The following is a 17,440-nucleotide window of genomic DNA, read 5'->3' as shown; positions in this document are numbered from 1 at the left end:
CCTTTTTAATTGGTTACACTTCGAGTGCCGGACCCTGTATAGTAATTTTAATGGATTTCTGCGAGAGATAGTTTTCATCAATCAAATTGTATAAAAATTAGAAATAATATGAAAAATCTCAACATCAACTGCATATATTATGTCGTTCGCCGGGTGACGCCAATCGAGCTCACACATTTTCTTACTATACAATACAACTTTATACTGTCACAGTTGCAGTAATTCCTCTTTTCCTAATCACGATCACCAGATTTTTTAGTATTTTAACTTTGGTTGTTTTTTTACTAAACTATCCCACATTAAAGATACATATTCCAAAATAGTTATTCTTAATTCTTCGAGAGAACTCTTTCTTATCAATTTCTCTTAGTTTCTAAAAATCGATTTATCTGATTCCGTTCGTTTTCTTTTTTCATATTATTTCTAATTTTTATACAATTTGATTGATGAAAACTATCTCTCGCAAAAATCCATTAAAATTACTATACAGGGTCCGGCACTCGAAGTGTAACACAATTTAAGTTTTCAATGAGATATGCGCTGATGAAAAACGATAACATTGCTGACAAATCGCTACTTGAACAAAATGGCGACAAGGGACGCGAGCGTAGTGATCTCATCACCACTTCTTCCAAAACTTTGTGTTTGGAAATGTGATTAAGTACTCTTTATTAACTTTTAAAGTTTATTTTTCTTCCGAAACTTTCGAAAGCATTCCATCTACTATCAATTGATGATAACATTGCTCTCTTATTACATGATCTGTGATCAGACCAATGATGAGAATTACATTTTAGGATTTGTGTGCGAAATTGAAATTTTATTCACACCGACCATGCATATAGAGTTCTGTTTAATCAGATTGACTACAGCGTTATGTTTCATCACATCTACAGTAGTTCAGTTGGAAGAATGATTTCCTAAGTTTGAATGAAATTGCGTGTGTTGCTTTTAGATATTTGTTCGCAAGTTGTTATATTCGTTATTTTCATTCAGCAGTCTAGAAAAAAATGTTCGATTGGTAGAACTACTGTCCGTAGTTCCTTTGCAGATTGCACCCGTTGAGAGAAACCTTTGTCAGCAGATACTATTACGACTAGAACGATCAAAGAGTGATTGAATACAACAAGAAAATTCATCTACTCGAAGGCGAATTGTTCGATTAAAAAAAAATTATAAAGCGACAGAAACAGTCACGTGACGATATGCTAGATGTACCGTTAAATTCACAAACCATTTTATTCAGTCGTTTGGCCGATAGCATGCTTAGATCACGATGTCGTAGATATCGAATAACGATTTGCAACCGTTTCGTATTATTTGGGTAGCGATAATGCTTGTTGACCATTTCGAAGTGAAAAAATCTAAATTATTGCCCATCTTTACTATGAAAAGAACATTTGCAAAGTTTTTTATCGACATCTATACTGTTGAATTCTGTGTTCCCAGAAACGGATACCGCAAAGATATAACTTTTCAACCGCTCGTTATCACCATTTACAGTGAATAGAGGGGACATTTTTAGCTCTGGGGTATGGCACATAAATTCGTCCGATTCAAATAAAACGTCAACATAAATACTCACGAAACCAGACTTTCCAGTGTTACAAACTGCCGCTCCCGCTCGATGTCGTGCGTTCGCTCATAGAGATCCACAAGTTTTACGTTACGATAGCCGAGTATCTCGCGCAGAAAGATGCTGTAGATGCGTGAGATGATCTGGTGGGTGTAACGTCTGCTCACTTGAATGGCGATCGAGTCGTTTTGATTGCGGGACGCAAACCTTGGCAGCGGTTTTTCTGTGAAAAGAAAAAGAAGTGTGAAAAAGTGAATTGAGAAAAAATGATGTGAGAAAAAATACAAACAAGAATAGCGATGAAAAACGTACGGGACAAAAATAAGTGAATGAACACTTGTTCGTCAGCTGACAACAACAATTAACAAACAGCTACCGCGATGCCGGCGCCGTACCAATGAATTCGATTGCGTTCAGAAAACACACATTTGATTGATAGGAAAGTTAAATCAATCTGATTTGAATTGAGCGGCGTATACAGATATGAACTGACAACAGCTTGGCGATCTTTTGAAAGGATTATGTTTTTTATGTCTCAACTCTTAAAATACACAGCTAATTTCTCACTCTACCCGGAGCATAAAATTGTTCGTTATTATAAGTGAGGTTTTCGGCAGAAATGTATATATACTACGGGCTTATATCTAAATTCAGTCAATTTTATTGCGGATATCAATTAAGTTTCGTATGAGCGATGTATCTATGCTAAAAGCTTTTTTGGGTTCTACCACTCTCTCTTAAATTTTCAAATTCACAGTTGTTTTACTGAGATACCACTAGCAGATAGAAATCGAACAAGATCGTATCTATAAAAAGTACAAGATAATATGCTTAGATAGTTTTCCTAGTAGAATGATTGATTGAATTCTATGGTTCAACTTGAGAAACTTGCGTTTGTGAACCATAAAAATTAGTTTTAGCACTTATAAATACGGAGATCGTCCTCATGAGCGCCGCTGCTGTTTTGCAGGTTTTGGTGATACTTAAGGGTAATATCAGTAGGGTCGTCGAGAGAAAATACCAGCCCGGGGGGATTGCAATGTTACGGGCTACTATATGTACAAGTACATGAGAATAAACCCTCCATATATTTCCCACACCAAAACGCGACTCTCGCATGAGCTAAGGCCCTCCGCACTCGGCCGGTGAAACCCGTCAGAAACGTTCATTTTCTCTTCGTCTTCGGCTTTGACTGAGCGTGCTGTTTGTGCATGTATTGGTATCACGGTTTCGGCAAAATTTGAAGATCGGTCGCAACGATACACAAATTTGGATTGTTGAATATTTTTTTATTAGGAAGAATAAGAAACACTTTTAAATCTTCGAATTTTCGGCCCCCTTGAAAAAGTCCGGGCCCGGGAAGAAACTCCCAACCTACCTTCGTCCCTGGGTATAGGTCATCTAAATAATTGGTTATTTTGTTTAACTAGTACATACAAACATAATCACCATACTCGTTGAAGCCCATTCTACATTGTTAATGCCTTCAACGTTTTCAAGAAACTGTTTTGTTGTGAATACGACTTACTTTACAATGGGGGGCCTTTTCAAAATTAGCCATATGGAAGAATGGGCAGAACTTAATCGTGAATATCTCGACTTGTATTAATGACAGCAACATAATTCTTTCACTATTTCATCAAAAATATGATCAGGAATTTACGATAAAATTTTGAACAGTGTGAGATAACCACAAATAACTCAAAAATTAGGTTTTCTCAAAATTTGAAAACAACGCGGCAAACTCTTTATTTTCGCTTGGGTTTTTCGAGCAAGGACGACGATTTTGAGGTAGGCACATATCTTCAACTGACTGCGTATAAAAGAGGAACCGTGGTCGAAAATCGATCATTTCTTGTGCGTTGGATGGAAGCGGACGTCGTGGGAATGATTTAATCAATCAGCAGCTTCGGAGAGTGCACCTTCTGCGTGGTTAAAAACCTCAAACGCTCAGGTCGAAACTCTCATTTGGACTTCGGTCGTCAGGTGGAGCAGTCGTCAATAATAAGAGCAGACCTTTTGCGTGGTATCAAACCTCAAACGCTTAGGTCGTGCGTTCATTTGGACTTCAATCGTTAGGTGGAGCAGTCGTCAATGCTTTCATTTGGACTTCGGCCGTCAGGGGGAGCAGTCGTCAATAATGAGAGCAGACCTTTTGCGTGGTATCAAACCTCAAACGCTTAGGTCGTGCGTTCATTTGGACTTCAATCGTTAGGTGGAGCAGTCGTCAATGCTTTCATTTGGACTTCGGCCGTCAGGGGGAGCAGTCGTCAACAATAAGAGCAGACCGTTTGCGTGGTATCAACCCTCAAACGCTCAGGTCATGCTCTCATTTGGACTTCAGTCAAGTGGATCAGTTGGCAATGAAAGCAGACCTTTTGCGTAGTATAAAGCCTCAAACGCTTAGGTCGTGCTTTCATGTGGACTTCAATCGTCGGGAGCAGCAGTCGTCAATACTTTCATTTGGACTTCGGTCGTCAGGTGGAGCAGTCGCTAGTAATAAGAGCAGTCGCTAGTAATAAGAGCAGACCTTTAGTGTTGTACAAAACCTTAAACGCTCAGGTCGCAAAGCCAGTTTCTCTTCGAAGAAAATCGATTACATAATCCTGTTGGTGGTCGTTTGCATTGGAGCAAAATACAACAATGTGGAACATTATGCAAAATCAGCCCTACTAATGGCTCTAAATGTTACTTCAAGATTTGCTTCTTTGTAAATCGAAAATTAAAATTATCAGTGTAGTGCAAATCTAAGATAATTTGATCCGTTTTTTGCAATTTTCACAGTTCTAAATTCGAAACTGTGTTTAAAATCGTTTATATCCTATCAGTGTTTAATATCTTAAAAAATTATACAATTTGGGTCTTCTGGGATGCCAGAAATTAATCCCGTACAGCATTTTGATAGTATCTTTTACTAACATATTGAAATCCGAAATGAAATGATCGACATCAAAATTCTCTAAGGTACCATTTAGAACCATAACTTTATACCCAAAGAATTATGCGAAATTTTACTTCACTATACTGTATACGGCCCATTTTTCAATCAATTGTAGTTTGTAGTAAACTTTTTGCCGATTTGCTATACAAAATGCATAGCACCGGCTCAGAAGCCATTCATTTCGAATTTGGCTGTCGTTGTCATCGTGTTCATTATGGTGCGATCGAGGAATTTCCAAGTGAAATACAAAGCTTGTTACCGCAAGCGGAAGAAGCAGAAGACTCCAACAGAACACATATTAGTTTTGCATTCACGGACAACAGGTCATCCTGGAAATAGAAGACGAAAGTCAGCGGTATCCATCGGAAGTCAATGGTATCCATCGGAATTTGAACTCAATTCGTCACTCTCCATCACGAACGCCTTCATAAAAGGTTCTTTTCAGAACCACCATTATTTTATTATAAGGAACTATACTGGTTATTTCGTAATATTTGTGTGTCAGAATGTTTAATGTAACTAATCTGTACTGTAGTTTAGGTGTATCGTTTCTAATTCGAGTAGTGTAAAAGGGCCAAACTTGCACAATTCACATTATCGATCAACTAATTTATATTCGGAAGTATAAAGTAAAAGTGTCAGTTTTATTCGTACTCACGACATCCAGTTATGTCTCTGACATTACACACCTGTACTTTTTAAATTACTATCTTATAAGTCAAGCCATCCTTGTCATAGCGGTAACTTTAAAGTAAAATGCTAAGACGTACTGCTTGGGTAGTTTGGTGGTGCGGATTTAGAAGTCTTTCAAGAAACTTAACGGACTGTGAAGAAAGCTGGAGTAAAATGCTCCCACGAAGGAATTTTGGAACACATCGGGACATCGTAACAATAGTAGAATATCGTAGAATAGTAATCTTGCAAATTTCATTGTATCCATATATTTCCTCTAAAATTCTACAACAAATCTATTTCAATTCAGAAACGAAAAATTAATAATATTACATTATAAAATACTCAGGGCAAAAGGCCCGAAACAAAGAGAAATTTACATTTTATATTAAGCGGAGTCAAAGGCGCACTTCAACCACGAGTCAAAACGCACCTCAACAAGCAGGTAAATTTTGTCTCCAAAGTGCATTTTCATTAATGCTTATGAATGTTTAAGTTTGAGTATCCTTACTAATTTTTTTTTGTTTCGATTATAGAGGTTTTAACCGTAAGGTCATTCGCCTCTTCGGACCAGAAAAATTTTCTGACCCTATGTGCGGGGTTGGGATACGAACCCAGGCGGGGTGCGTGAAAGGCATCGACTTACCCATCACACTATACCCGTCCCCTAACCTTACTAAATTTGTGATTCTTCATGATTACTACTTTTGAATTTATACACATGTTTTGAAAGCAAATGTCGGAGCATTTTGCCTCTGCCAACAAAGTAACAAAATTGGAGAGTAATTTTGTGGATTGGACTGATACTGATTTATAAATTATCAGATTTGGCACAATAGTACACAGGTTAGAAAACGAAAAATACGTTTGTATCTCAAATAAATCTTTAAAAAAAGATTTTAAAAACACATATTTTCGGCTAAATGCAAAAAATGAATAAGTGCCACTTTGTTTTAAAAATCCGTTTAAAAAGTGGATTAGAACTATAGGTATCATAACCCGATACGGACTTTGCAATACAAAAAGCGTTTGAAAAGATTTTTTTTTGCAAGAACTAAGAAAAAACTTTGATTTTTTTGGATAAAAACTTAGCCGTTTCTTCCAAAACAATTGCTTTTAACCGGTTCTTGCATTCAAAATTATTAATGACTATCACTGTGGAATGTAGCATGGATCAAGCTGCCCGTAACAAACAAGCAAATCATGCCTCGTCCGCTGCGACAGTCTGCAAAAAAAACTTTGAACGCAAGAATTGGATAAAAACATTTATTTTTCTTAAGTTCTTATCCGGTTTTTGCATTCATAGCTTTTTGTCCGGTTTTTAAGAGACTGGGGTCCAATAGAAGACTGATAATACCTATTATCTTACTTCGGACAGGACCAGTCTAGACGCCGTATAGAATCCGCAGGAAAAATATAGCCAAGAGTAGATCTCCTGGGTTCCTGCTTCTATGTAGTAAAAGGCCACAATTGCTGAAGTTTCTCTTTCCCTACCTTCAGTAACCAGAACTTTTTTGCTAAACTATCATTTGGTGTAACAAAGTGTTTTTATTTATTCTAAATGTTTCAAGATAATATCTTCTTATCTAATCTTTCGAGCTTTTAAGAATTGTCTAAAACAAAAATCTCTTTACAGACCTTAATGACAAAGTTTTAAAAGATCCTAAATATACCAAAATAATTCTTTCATGTTATTTCTCGTTCTTCAACATTATAGGTTGTGGTGAGCTCAATTCACACTCGTCGCTTCTCGTCGCCTATTCACATTGCGGGATTCGTGAGCAGTGCTTTTTTGAAGGTGTTTCGCTTAGTTATTGTTCGTAATTTTCTTTATTTTATACGCTACTTTTACTAACTTTAATTATATTATGAATTTATTTTTTTTTTTCATTTATAAGGTATTTTTATTCAGGCCTATTTGCGTACAAGCTTTACGTGGCCGAATTAGCCGAATTTATAAATAAAGAATTTTTTGAAGTGATCTCGTTGTCACTCTTTTTCTAGGAGGAGAGCTTCCATTTCCTTCCTGCGAGGGTTGAGGGGCACTTTGTTCGTGGCTCGTCTTGTCCTCCATTGCCGCATCGGTGGTTTTGTTGTTGATTTCCGTCTTCTTTTCGTTTTCCTTGTTGTTCGCAGTCTTGAGCTCGTTGCTAGTTGCTGTAGAAGCGCCTTGTTGTTCATTGGTAGCAGTTGTTGGTTGGTTTGATGGTAAAACAGGAGTACTTCGCTCACTAGTTTTCGTTGTTGAACGGTTGACCTTGTCTTTGGTTGAAGATATTCTTTTCGCAGTTTCAGTGCAAGGTTTACCGTAGTGTGCAGGTTGTTCACAAAACTGACATGTAACCAGCTGATTTTCATAGGTAATCAGCGTTTTACACGGATGTGTCCCACCTTGACCACAAATGATGTAAGATGGAATTGCCTTACGTAGTTGCATACGTACCATTTGCACGCCATTCCGGATGCCAGGGAAAAAATTCCGCCATACTTCTCTTTCGATGGAGAGAACTTCACCGTACTGCGACATGATCTCCCGAACGGACTGATCGGTGGCCTGCGGGGGAAGGTCATGCACGCGTACTTCTATGGCATTGTCCACCATGTGCACAGGAATTTTGTATTTAATGTTGTCACACTCAACGCTGTGCACCTCGTTGTTATCCGAAGCGAATGCAATTGCATCGCTTTCACGTTTAAACATAATGTACACACAGTTAGACGCCTTGTTGGATTGAATCTCACTTACATTATTAGCGTCTAGATGCTCGTTCTTTAAAAAAGATTTCAATTTCATTTGCTGCTGGTCTAACTTTGCAACGTTTGAAATCTATACAAATTGAATTCGGTCTTGCAGGCCAAGTTTCAGGCTTTGTTAAATCGTATTTGACCATTCCGTACACTCTATTGTTCACTGCACTGTATTGTCTTTGTTTCTTTTGCTTCGACCGCAAACGATTTTCGACTGTGTGGGGTGAGATGCGAGCACGAACTGGTATTATGAATTTAGTTTTCTAATGGATATTCTAAGCCACCTAGAATACCATACATGTCTTATAACTCAATAAGCTGTTTCAATGCTGTTTGAGTGACCAACTAGAAATCTGTTCGGAATATTCACGATTTATAGTCTAAGTAGGCCTCGGATCCTTCGAATGGCCAAGTCTTATCTACCAAGATAATTCCTGACCAATTCCTCGGCCCACTAACACCATTCCTTTCCTGTGACACTTGTGGTGATGCAGAGAATTTCTCGGTCACTAGTAGCAATAAGTGTAGAACTAACATTCCTTGCCTTCCTATAGTAACCTGACGTGGCCATCTACGTTATTGATCATTGATTTTTTTTGCATTAAGTCGTTCGTTTGAATATTTTACGCTTGATCAATAACTGTCAAAAATAGTATTAATTCATTTTGGAATTTTATTTATATTTCATCGAATTTTCATTTTTGGTGGCCTCTAACCAAGTAGGAGTATTTTACCCCATGTATCCGTATTCGTCTCTCCATCTGTTATCAATGTTGCTGCGAGCACTGAACAACGGAAGGTTAGGAACGATGAGAAAACTCTAGTGGCGAAAATAACTTTGCCCACCGCACTAAGAGAGGTGACGCTGGTCGTTGAACGTATGAACTTTCTTGCCGGAGTAGTGCCGTAAAATTTATTCATTCACAAAATCAGCTTTTCGGTTAGTCTCCTGCTGGCGGTCATATTTTACGCGGCTAGACATGTTTTATTCAGGGGCAGCTGGGAAGCAGCCGTGAGCGACTTAACTGATTTTTATGACTTCTTTTACGGTACATGTGTCAGCTCTTTTTTCTAAGGTCAACAACAATCGACAACAATATTTTGCTCGCTAGTGTTTACAAACATCATCACACAATGGAATAATAATTTCATGTCATGATGATATATATTGAAGGTGTTCTTACTAATACTCATTTTACACGGAATTATATTTGCAGTAATTATACTTGCTCATCTACAGGATAGCAATCATAGTATTCTTTTGAGTTGAACCATTCAATGAAACTTAATGAAAAATTCTCAACCAACACTAACGGTTTAAGAACGTTCCAGACAACACGTCAACCTTCGCTGTATGTTCAAATATTGTCCTATTTTGTATTGATAGCATCAATAATAAACACTATTTTTAGTTAATATTATCAGCCGATTAAACATTCCTGACAGTTTATTTTTTCATATTATTGCACTGCTCCTTTGAGAAATGAATTTATTCTACAAAGTGACAAATCTCAAGCTATTGGAACAGTAATCGTTAAATTTAGAATTCGTTGCTAAAAATATTCGAAACCAGTTTTTATATTGACTTAGTTAGCTCGTGTTGGGTCAGTACAATATTCTTCGGTTTAAATCTTTTGTGGCATATGCACCGAAAAAAAACATAATACACAGTATTATAAAAATGAATTAATGAGTCACACGTTTTCCAAGAGACTCATTTTGGGCCAAAGTAAAGTATGCAATAAAATTCATCAATGAAGTTGGAAATTTTATCATGAATCTTGACTTTCTAATTTGCCGGAGAGTATACACAATCTCGTCAACATACAGGGGCCAGTAAAACCGCTTCACTGGTACAAAAACAAAAAAAAAACTACCACTAAAAAATTGTTCCAGTTGTTAAACTTTGGACATGCTGTCGATATGCAATTGAATGATTGGAGATATACAAATTATAAGCCACTGATTGGACCAATCCTACAAACAGTTTTTTTACCGGTTTTCTTTATTTGGCCACCCAGTTATCGTGTAGCGTATTTATAGAATTACGGCTTTTGTAGACCCTGTTCCGTTTCCACTGATTCGACATTTTGTCAACACCAGTGCATAGGACGCGATGAGAATCGATTTTAACACCAAAGCGACAACCGTTTAAATGCTGAGTACGAGCGGCTGAATGAATTCCGGAATTGTCAGGTACCCCCAGTCAAACAGTGTTGCGATCGCTTGTTGATGCATGTATGAATGTGATGACCTTTTTATATTCCCGTGAATCGAGTATTTTGTACATTCTTCATTTATAGCTTCCTATTACCTCATTCGAATAATTCTTTTTTAGATAGGACTATTGCACCAACAGTCGTCTCGTTATGTGTATGATTACCGAGCCTACAATCAACCAATGGTGATGAATTCGTAGTGAACACCTTCACTAAAAAGCAATATTACAGAAAAGAGAATATGAAAGATGTACCATGCTTTGTTAGAATATCGAGAATTTGAAATAAATGCAATGAACGGATAGCTAGTTTCTGTAAATAACCACGGTATAGGTTTGTGAACTTTCCAAAATTGAGATTTAATGAAAGATCTTCCCACCCTAACAACTATTGCATGAGTTTTCTTTGCGTTTCATCTTCGGCTCATCAGTTGCACAACCAAACCGTGTACCAAAGCACAGAGTCTATACTGATGAAGTCGACAATATAAATAAGTTTACGACATACTGGTCATAGTCATCCAGGGATTAGGTTACAAGTAACCGATTTATACTAATGTCATGTCTAGATATCCCGAGAACGGCTGAAGATAGCTATGAACAAAATTATTGGATTTGATATGATTAAACATTTTCAAATGACTATTTCCACAATTAGCTTGAAGTTGTCCAAATACCTGTTAATTGTTTCAGCGACACACAAAAAAATGAATCTTGCAGGTAATCTAATTTCACATGCGACGTAATTGAAAAAAAACCTTTTTTAATCCACCTAGTGGTGTATTGATGCCTTTCTCATATTACTTATAATTTCAAATATATCACTAGAAGATTATGTGAAGAAATCTTTTTTTTTAATCTTGAATAAAATAAGAAACTTTCTTCGAGTATAAACTAACATAACCTTTTCAATTTGTAAACAGTTATGTTATAAGAATATTTCTTTATTTTGCATCGTCGCACTAAATGATTAAACAAACTTTACCCTTCCAGAGCTAACCAAAAGTCGGGTTCGGATGAAGTTAAACAGCAACCTATGAGACTACAGGAAGTTGTATTTAAGCCTGTTTGTGGAAATAGATCAAATCATCTCTGAGAAAATTGAGTGAGTCTTATTTTAAACTTTTTGACCATTATTTCCGGTACTTTTAGAACCGGTAACTTGGAACCAGTATAGCCGTCGATTTGTTTAGTAGGTAACTAATATAGCCTACAAATTTAATAAGTTTTAGTGCAAATCTAGAAGAATTTTACCCTGTTTTGAATTGTCCCTCTAAATGACGGTGTGAAATTCAATAGCAAACTATGGGACTATGAGATATTTTATTTTATGAGTGACATTATTTGACACATACTCACACACATACACGCACAGACACATACATTGCTCACCTTGATGAACTGTGTCGAATGATATAGAACACTTAGCCCTCTGGGTCAATTTTCACTATTCAATTTTTCACTAGATTGCATAAACTTTCTATATGAGAAAGGCTATAAGTGTACTTTTACAGAAAAGCATCGTTATCATGATCTTGTAATAACACTAACAAATAGGTATAAATTGAATTAAAGCATTAAAAATTTACATTTTTTTACCTGAAAAATATATGGCTATCCTGCACGCTAAACGAAATTGAACAAAGCACGCTGCGAACGAAGCAAAGTCGCACGTACCATCGCGTACTAGTTTTGCATTGTCATTTTGAATGACGATTTGAATGTTTTTACACTTATCGCCCTATAATTTCGGAACCGGAAATCGGATCAGGATGAAATGGCACAGTATATGTGAAGACAATGAGAACTTCAATTTGAATCATGATTCGTGAAAATCGTCTTAACCGTTGATAAGAAATCGAAGCGAGTTCCGTTTTGGAGACTTTCTTCATTATCGGTGCTTTCGGAAGCGGAAACCGAGGACTAGTAGTCCCTAAGTAATTTTATATATTCACTAATTAACAAGATCTGCCAAGTAGATGAATTTAGCAGTAAGTTTTATAAAAGTGTGCACCTCGTTTCGCCATCGCTTGTGGAAAAATACTCATGAAATTGAAAATTTTCACCAATCGCACTGTAATACCGGAACCGGAAGTTGAATTTGGATCATTTTTTCAGGGATTTTTTGAAAAATTTCAAGATCTTTTATGTTCTTCTTGGTTCGTGAAAATCGGTTAAGAAATTTCCGAGAAAATTGAGCGCGCATTTTTTAATAAGTTTGCACGTATTTCCTTGTAATTTCGGAACCGGGAGTTGGATCCAAATGAAATTCAAGAAAATTGTATGCGGCCTTAAGACTTTTCGTTTGAATCTAAGTTTGTGAAAATCGGTTTAGCCATTGCTTATAAATGTGTGTGCCTTTTTTTTCTTTTTTTTTGGGGCATATCATCCTTCGCATTCGCCCCGGGCGCATCGTTTTTAGGGGGGCGGCAAACTTATCCTTTTGACCTTTTTTTCTCGTCCTATCATCTTCCGGTTCTGAATTTTTTGCTCACCAAATCATCACTAAACCAACGATGGGGGCGGCAAATCTTATTTTGCCCCGGGCGCCAAATTTTTTCGGTACGACACTGTATAAAATGCTTTGAACATGAGACTAAAGCGTGTAACTTTATGACAGAGGTCAATGTCACAACATGTCAGTTTGAAGTGTCACTGTGTTGATGTATGTATGTTTTCTTAATAATCCTTATATTCCCTCACAACTGCGGCAATACTAAATGTCAAGCATATAATAAAAAGGTTTTGATCAAAATGACTACAAGAATCTTCGTAAGATTGATTGGATCAGGTTTTCTATCACATATCTTAGAAATATTAGACAGTAACTATATTACATTGTCGGTGCTTTTCAAAACATCGTATCAGCAAGTGACAGTTTATCTTTGTTTATTTTCACCTCTCAACGTCATCCATGAATATCAACAAGAAATCATGAACAAACAGTTGAGGTATTGGAGAGTTTTTGAATTCACCATTCAATATTGATTTTTTTTTGTATGACTCATTCAATCTTAGTGTTTTCAGGTAATGGAATTGGAGATTACCAAACAAAATTGTCTTCTAAGGTCATGTGTCAATTGGCGAAATAAAAAATGAATGTGGAAATTATTGAAAATTTTAGCGGATAGACAATAAAACTATATTCAACAAATTATTTAAAAGTTCATATCTAAATGATGACATTTTAACTATAATTTTATATCCACCTCCAATGAAAAAGCATTCTACATGATAATTATAGGTATAAACAATTACTAATTGACAATTAGAATGTAAGGGTCGAACGAATTGAATACTAAGTGTCATACTTTGAAAAAAAAAGTCTGGTGTTTGTTTAATGGAATTCAAATGTATTATCAATATTATTTAATTTGAATCAGATTTGAAGAGACTTACACTTGCAATTTAAGTGTCGAATCAAATGCAGCGAAATTGAGCGGGAAACACATCAGTCCAACGTGTCGATTTTTATCAGTGTAATAATTTTATGTCCGACTCGACTGAATTTCGTGGTTGCGGTCGATTTTTTGTTTCTTGAATATCAAGCCATGTAATGTTCAAATTACACAATTTTATATGTGCTTGCATGTAAATCTACATGAACTGCGACGCTCCATTTATAAGCTTCCAATAAGATGTAACATGTATGTATGTAAGATTTTTTAGAGCTGTCTGTACTCTTTTACTCTTTACTTACTCTTTCAGTCGTAGACTACGCGGGTCTCTGCTGTATACAGGAGGTGTCTCCATTCAACTCGGTTCATGGCTGCTCGCCGCCAGCCTCGGTAGCTGCGAAGGGTCCGCAGGTCGTCCTCAATTTGATCGATCCATCTTGCCCGCTGCGCGCCTCTTCTTCTTATACCGGTCGGATCATCATCGATAGCCATTTTAACCGGGTTGTTCTCCGACATTCTAACAACATGCTCGGCCCACCGTAACCGCCCGACCTTGGCCGTTTGGACGAGGGTTGGTCCTCCCAGCAACTGGTGCAGTTCATGGTTCATTCGCCTTCTCCACGTACCGTCTTCCATCCGCACTCCGCCGAAGATGGTTCGCAACACCTTCCGTTCAAAAACACCTAGTGCGCGTTGATCCTCCGCAAGCATTGTCCAGGACTCGTGCCCGTAGAGGATAACCGGTCTAATCAGCGTTTTGTAGATAGTTAGCTTCGTACGACGGCGAATTTTACTCGATCGAAGCGTCCTGCGGAGTCCAAAGTAAGCACGATTTCCTGACAATATGCGTCTCTGAATTTCTCTGCTGGTGTCATTATCGGCAGTCACCAGTGAGCCCAAGTACACGAACTCGTCGACCATTTCGATTTCATCACCACCAATCAGAACTCGAATGGGTGGCTGACGTTATCTTCTCTCGAGCCCCTGCCTTTCATGTACTTTGTCTTTGACACATTGATGTCTAGTCCGATCCGCTTGGCCTCAGCTTTTAGTCCGATGTACGTATCTTCAAAGAGCTGTCTGTAATTTCCTCATTTTTGAAAATGCTTCAATAATAATAACATCAAGTGTTTCAATTAAGTGGTTTTACTAACATAATTAAACTTAAAATATTGATTAAAATTTGATTGCATAGATGTTTTTTCATTTTTTAGTTATGCAATTATCTCACATATTATTAGAACTTATTGTAGTGCACATTTTTTATAGTTCTTCATTGATTTCCAACATCTTCTTGGTCACGAATAAACAATTTCCAAGTTACAACGATTTAAAGGCAATGTCTAGAGAACGACTAAAAAACGACGAGAAAATTCTAAATATTCGAGAGTCATGAATGACACATTTTTATAGTTAATCTAACACATGTTTGGTGTATTCCGACCTATTTTTATGTGCTTAGACGTTTACGTTTATACTTCTGCTTGAAAGGTGGGCTATGTTCGATACATATTAAAATCATTTTTGTGAAATTCAGTAAATTTACGAGTTAGTTTTTATGAACTGTGTTATATGTAAGGTTCAATTCTATACTTTTTTGCTTGCTGAAGAATGGTCTTTTTGAGCAGATTTATTGCTTCTAGTGTTTAAAAGATTAATATTTTTATAAGGAATATTTTTGAAAGGAACCAATCGCATTAATCGTTTTTTTTAATGTTCCCGGTTGATTTCACACAATTTCTTCTCAGAAACCATTTTTCGTATACAATGAAAAGCTTTCCGAATTATAACATTTTAGAAAGTACATGCAACTTTTTTAAAACAGTCTTGAGTTGAACTGGTTAGTGCAAAACTAATAGTTAATAATAGTGAATATGTCTGCAGATTTCAAATCGGATAAAGTCGATCCTCATTTTATCGCTATTTCTGCTGTTTATTCCTGGAACTGCATATGAATATTTTGGGAAGTAGGTTCAATTATCAGTACATTATTAATTCAATCAATTGATTTCAATTTGCATAGTATAACAATCGCGGTTCAAAGGTAAGTGTATGTGCGTGACGAAGAAGTGCGTATCAACTTTTGCGAGATGGCTTCACTAATTTTCACAAACTCAAAATCAATGGTCTACCACCCCAACCGATGCTACGAGGTTTTTCTCATAAGCGTATTCATTTCTTGTTTGTGGTGACATGTTTGGAAATAACACTTGAAAGGTGTTTCGAATGATATGGACAAATTGCATTGGCCTTCAAATTCTGTGGTATAAATTCTCCATTTTAACCCGGTGGCCTTCCACTCTGCAACATACCGGTTTCAAGAATTAGTTGCTAAAATATACATCAGACGGTTGCTTTTATCGAAACTATTCATTGGAACGATCGGTTGAGAAAACCAGAAACCATTATTTCGATATTTCTTTAGGCCGAGATATTTTGTCGCCAGAAAGTGTATCCCTACTTCGGCTATTAAAAGCGATCGTTTCTGGATATTGTGATGTTTTACGAGCCCGCAAGAAATAGTATGATCCTAGTAATCAAATTCAGTTTAGTGCTAGACGAGCCTGAATTTTAAGTTTTCTTGAACAGTTTTAAATCATAAGAAAGATACACAGTTCAGTTCTAAACTGTCATACTCTACAAACGTTCTTCAGCCAATGATATCAAGTCGACGATTATTTCTACTTCCGTTAAACGACAAAATAAAACATCAGTTGATAAATTTTGAGCCTTCATTACGACTTAAAAAAAAACAAAACGATCATCTGCCTCTTGCTAATTGAGAAATCAATGTCTTATTGGTATTGGTATTCCATACAAAGAAGCACACAATTAAACCTAATAGCAGCTAAAACTATTTTTCATCACCCGAGCGACTACTGATTATTAATTTTACGAGCGCGTTCAACGTTATGATGAGAAAGCCGGCTTTGAAACTTTACACTTTAGCACCCGAAAGCACTTTTAACCGCCTTTATCGGTTTACCGACCGAGCGTTTAAAACTAACGGGGCTGTATTTTCTGTTCTATTCTGAATTTAAAATGAAAACTACGGTCTATGACTAAATCCACCGAAAGGCTCAGTGATTTGATGAAAAGAAAATTACAGTAAAGTATTTGTGAATACATTTACGGAACTCTCATTAGATCCAAAGCACGGAAGCGAAACACTGTTCTCCTCTTTACAAGATGCGTCATGGGATATGTTCAGATTGTTCGTAAGACTGAATTAATCTACTCTGACATTCATTCGTTGGGGTATCATAAGAATCGATCTTTATCATATAATTTGTATATTAATATCTAGCTCAGTTTTATTCATATTCGTAATTTTGTCATAAGCCTACTCATTGAATTTAGCTTCATTCGATCGCTTAGAGATACGCAATGAATGATAACCTGTTGGCGCCCGGATCCTTCAGACTACACTATATATATATATATATATATATATATATATATATATATATATATATATATATATATATATATATATATATATATATATATATATATATATATATATATATATATATATATATATATATATATATATATATATATATATATATATATATATATATATATATATATATATATATATATATATATATATATATATATATATATATATATATATATATATATATATATATATATATATATATATATATATATATATATATATATATATATATATATATATATATATATATATATATATATATATATATATATATATATATATATATATATATATATATATATATATATATATATATATATATATATATATATATATATATATATATATATATATATATATATATATATATATATATATATATATATATATATATATATATATATATATATATATATATATA

At 35.7% G+C, this 17,440-nt stretch overlaps 1 protein-coding gene across 2 annotated transcripts in view; it reads right to left on the bottom strand.

Moving 5' to 3' along the window:
- LOC131430699 (uncharacterized) overlaps positions 1–17,440 on the bottom strand; it is a 133,708-nt gene that overhangs the window by 46,792 nt on the left and 69,476 nt on the right. For both annotated transcript variants that reach the window (XM_058595857.1, XM_058595858.1), the window contains one exon: positions 1,586–1,799. In XM_058595857.1, the coding sequence (XP_058451840.1) occupies positions 1,586–1,799 (214 nt within the window). The remainder of the gene's footprint in view (positions 1–1,585; positions 1,800–17,440) is intronic.

The sequence above is a fragment of the Malaya genurostris genome, chromosome 2 (genome assembly GCF_030247185.1).
Source record: "Malaya genurostris strain Urasoe2022 chromosome 2, Malgen_1.1, whole genome shotgun sequence".
NCBI lineage: Eukaryota > Metazoa > Arthropoda > Insecta > Diptera > Culicidae > Malaya > Malaya genurostris.
Note: the sequence above shows the minus strand (reverse complement) of the source record. Positions and strands in the feature narration are given on the sequence as shown.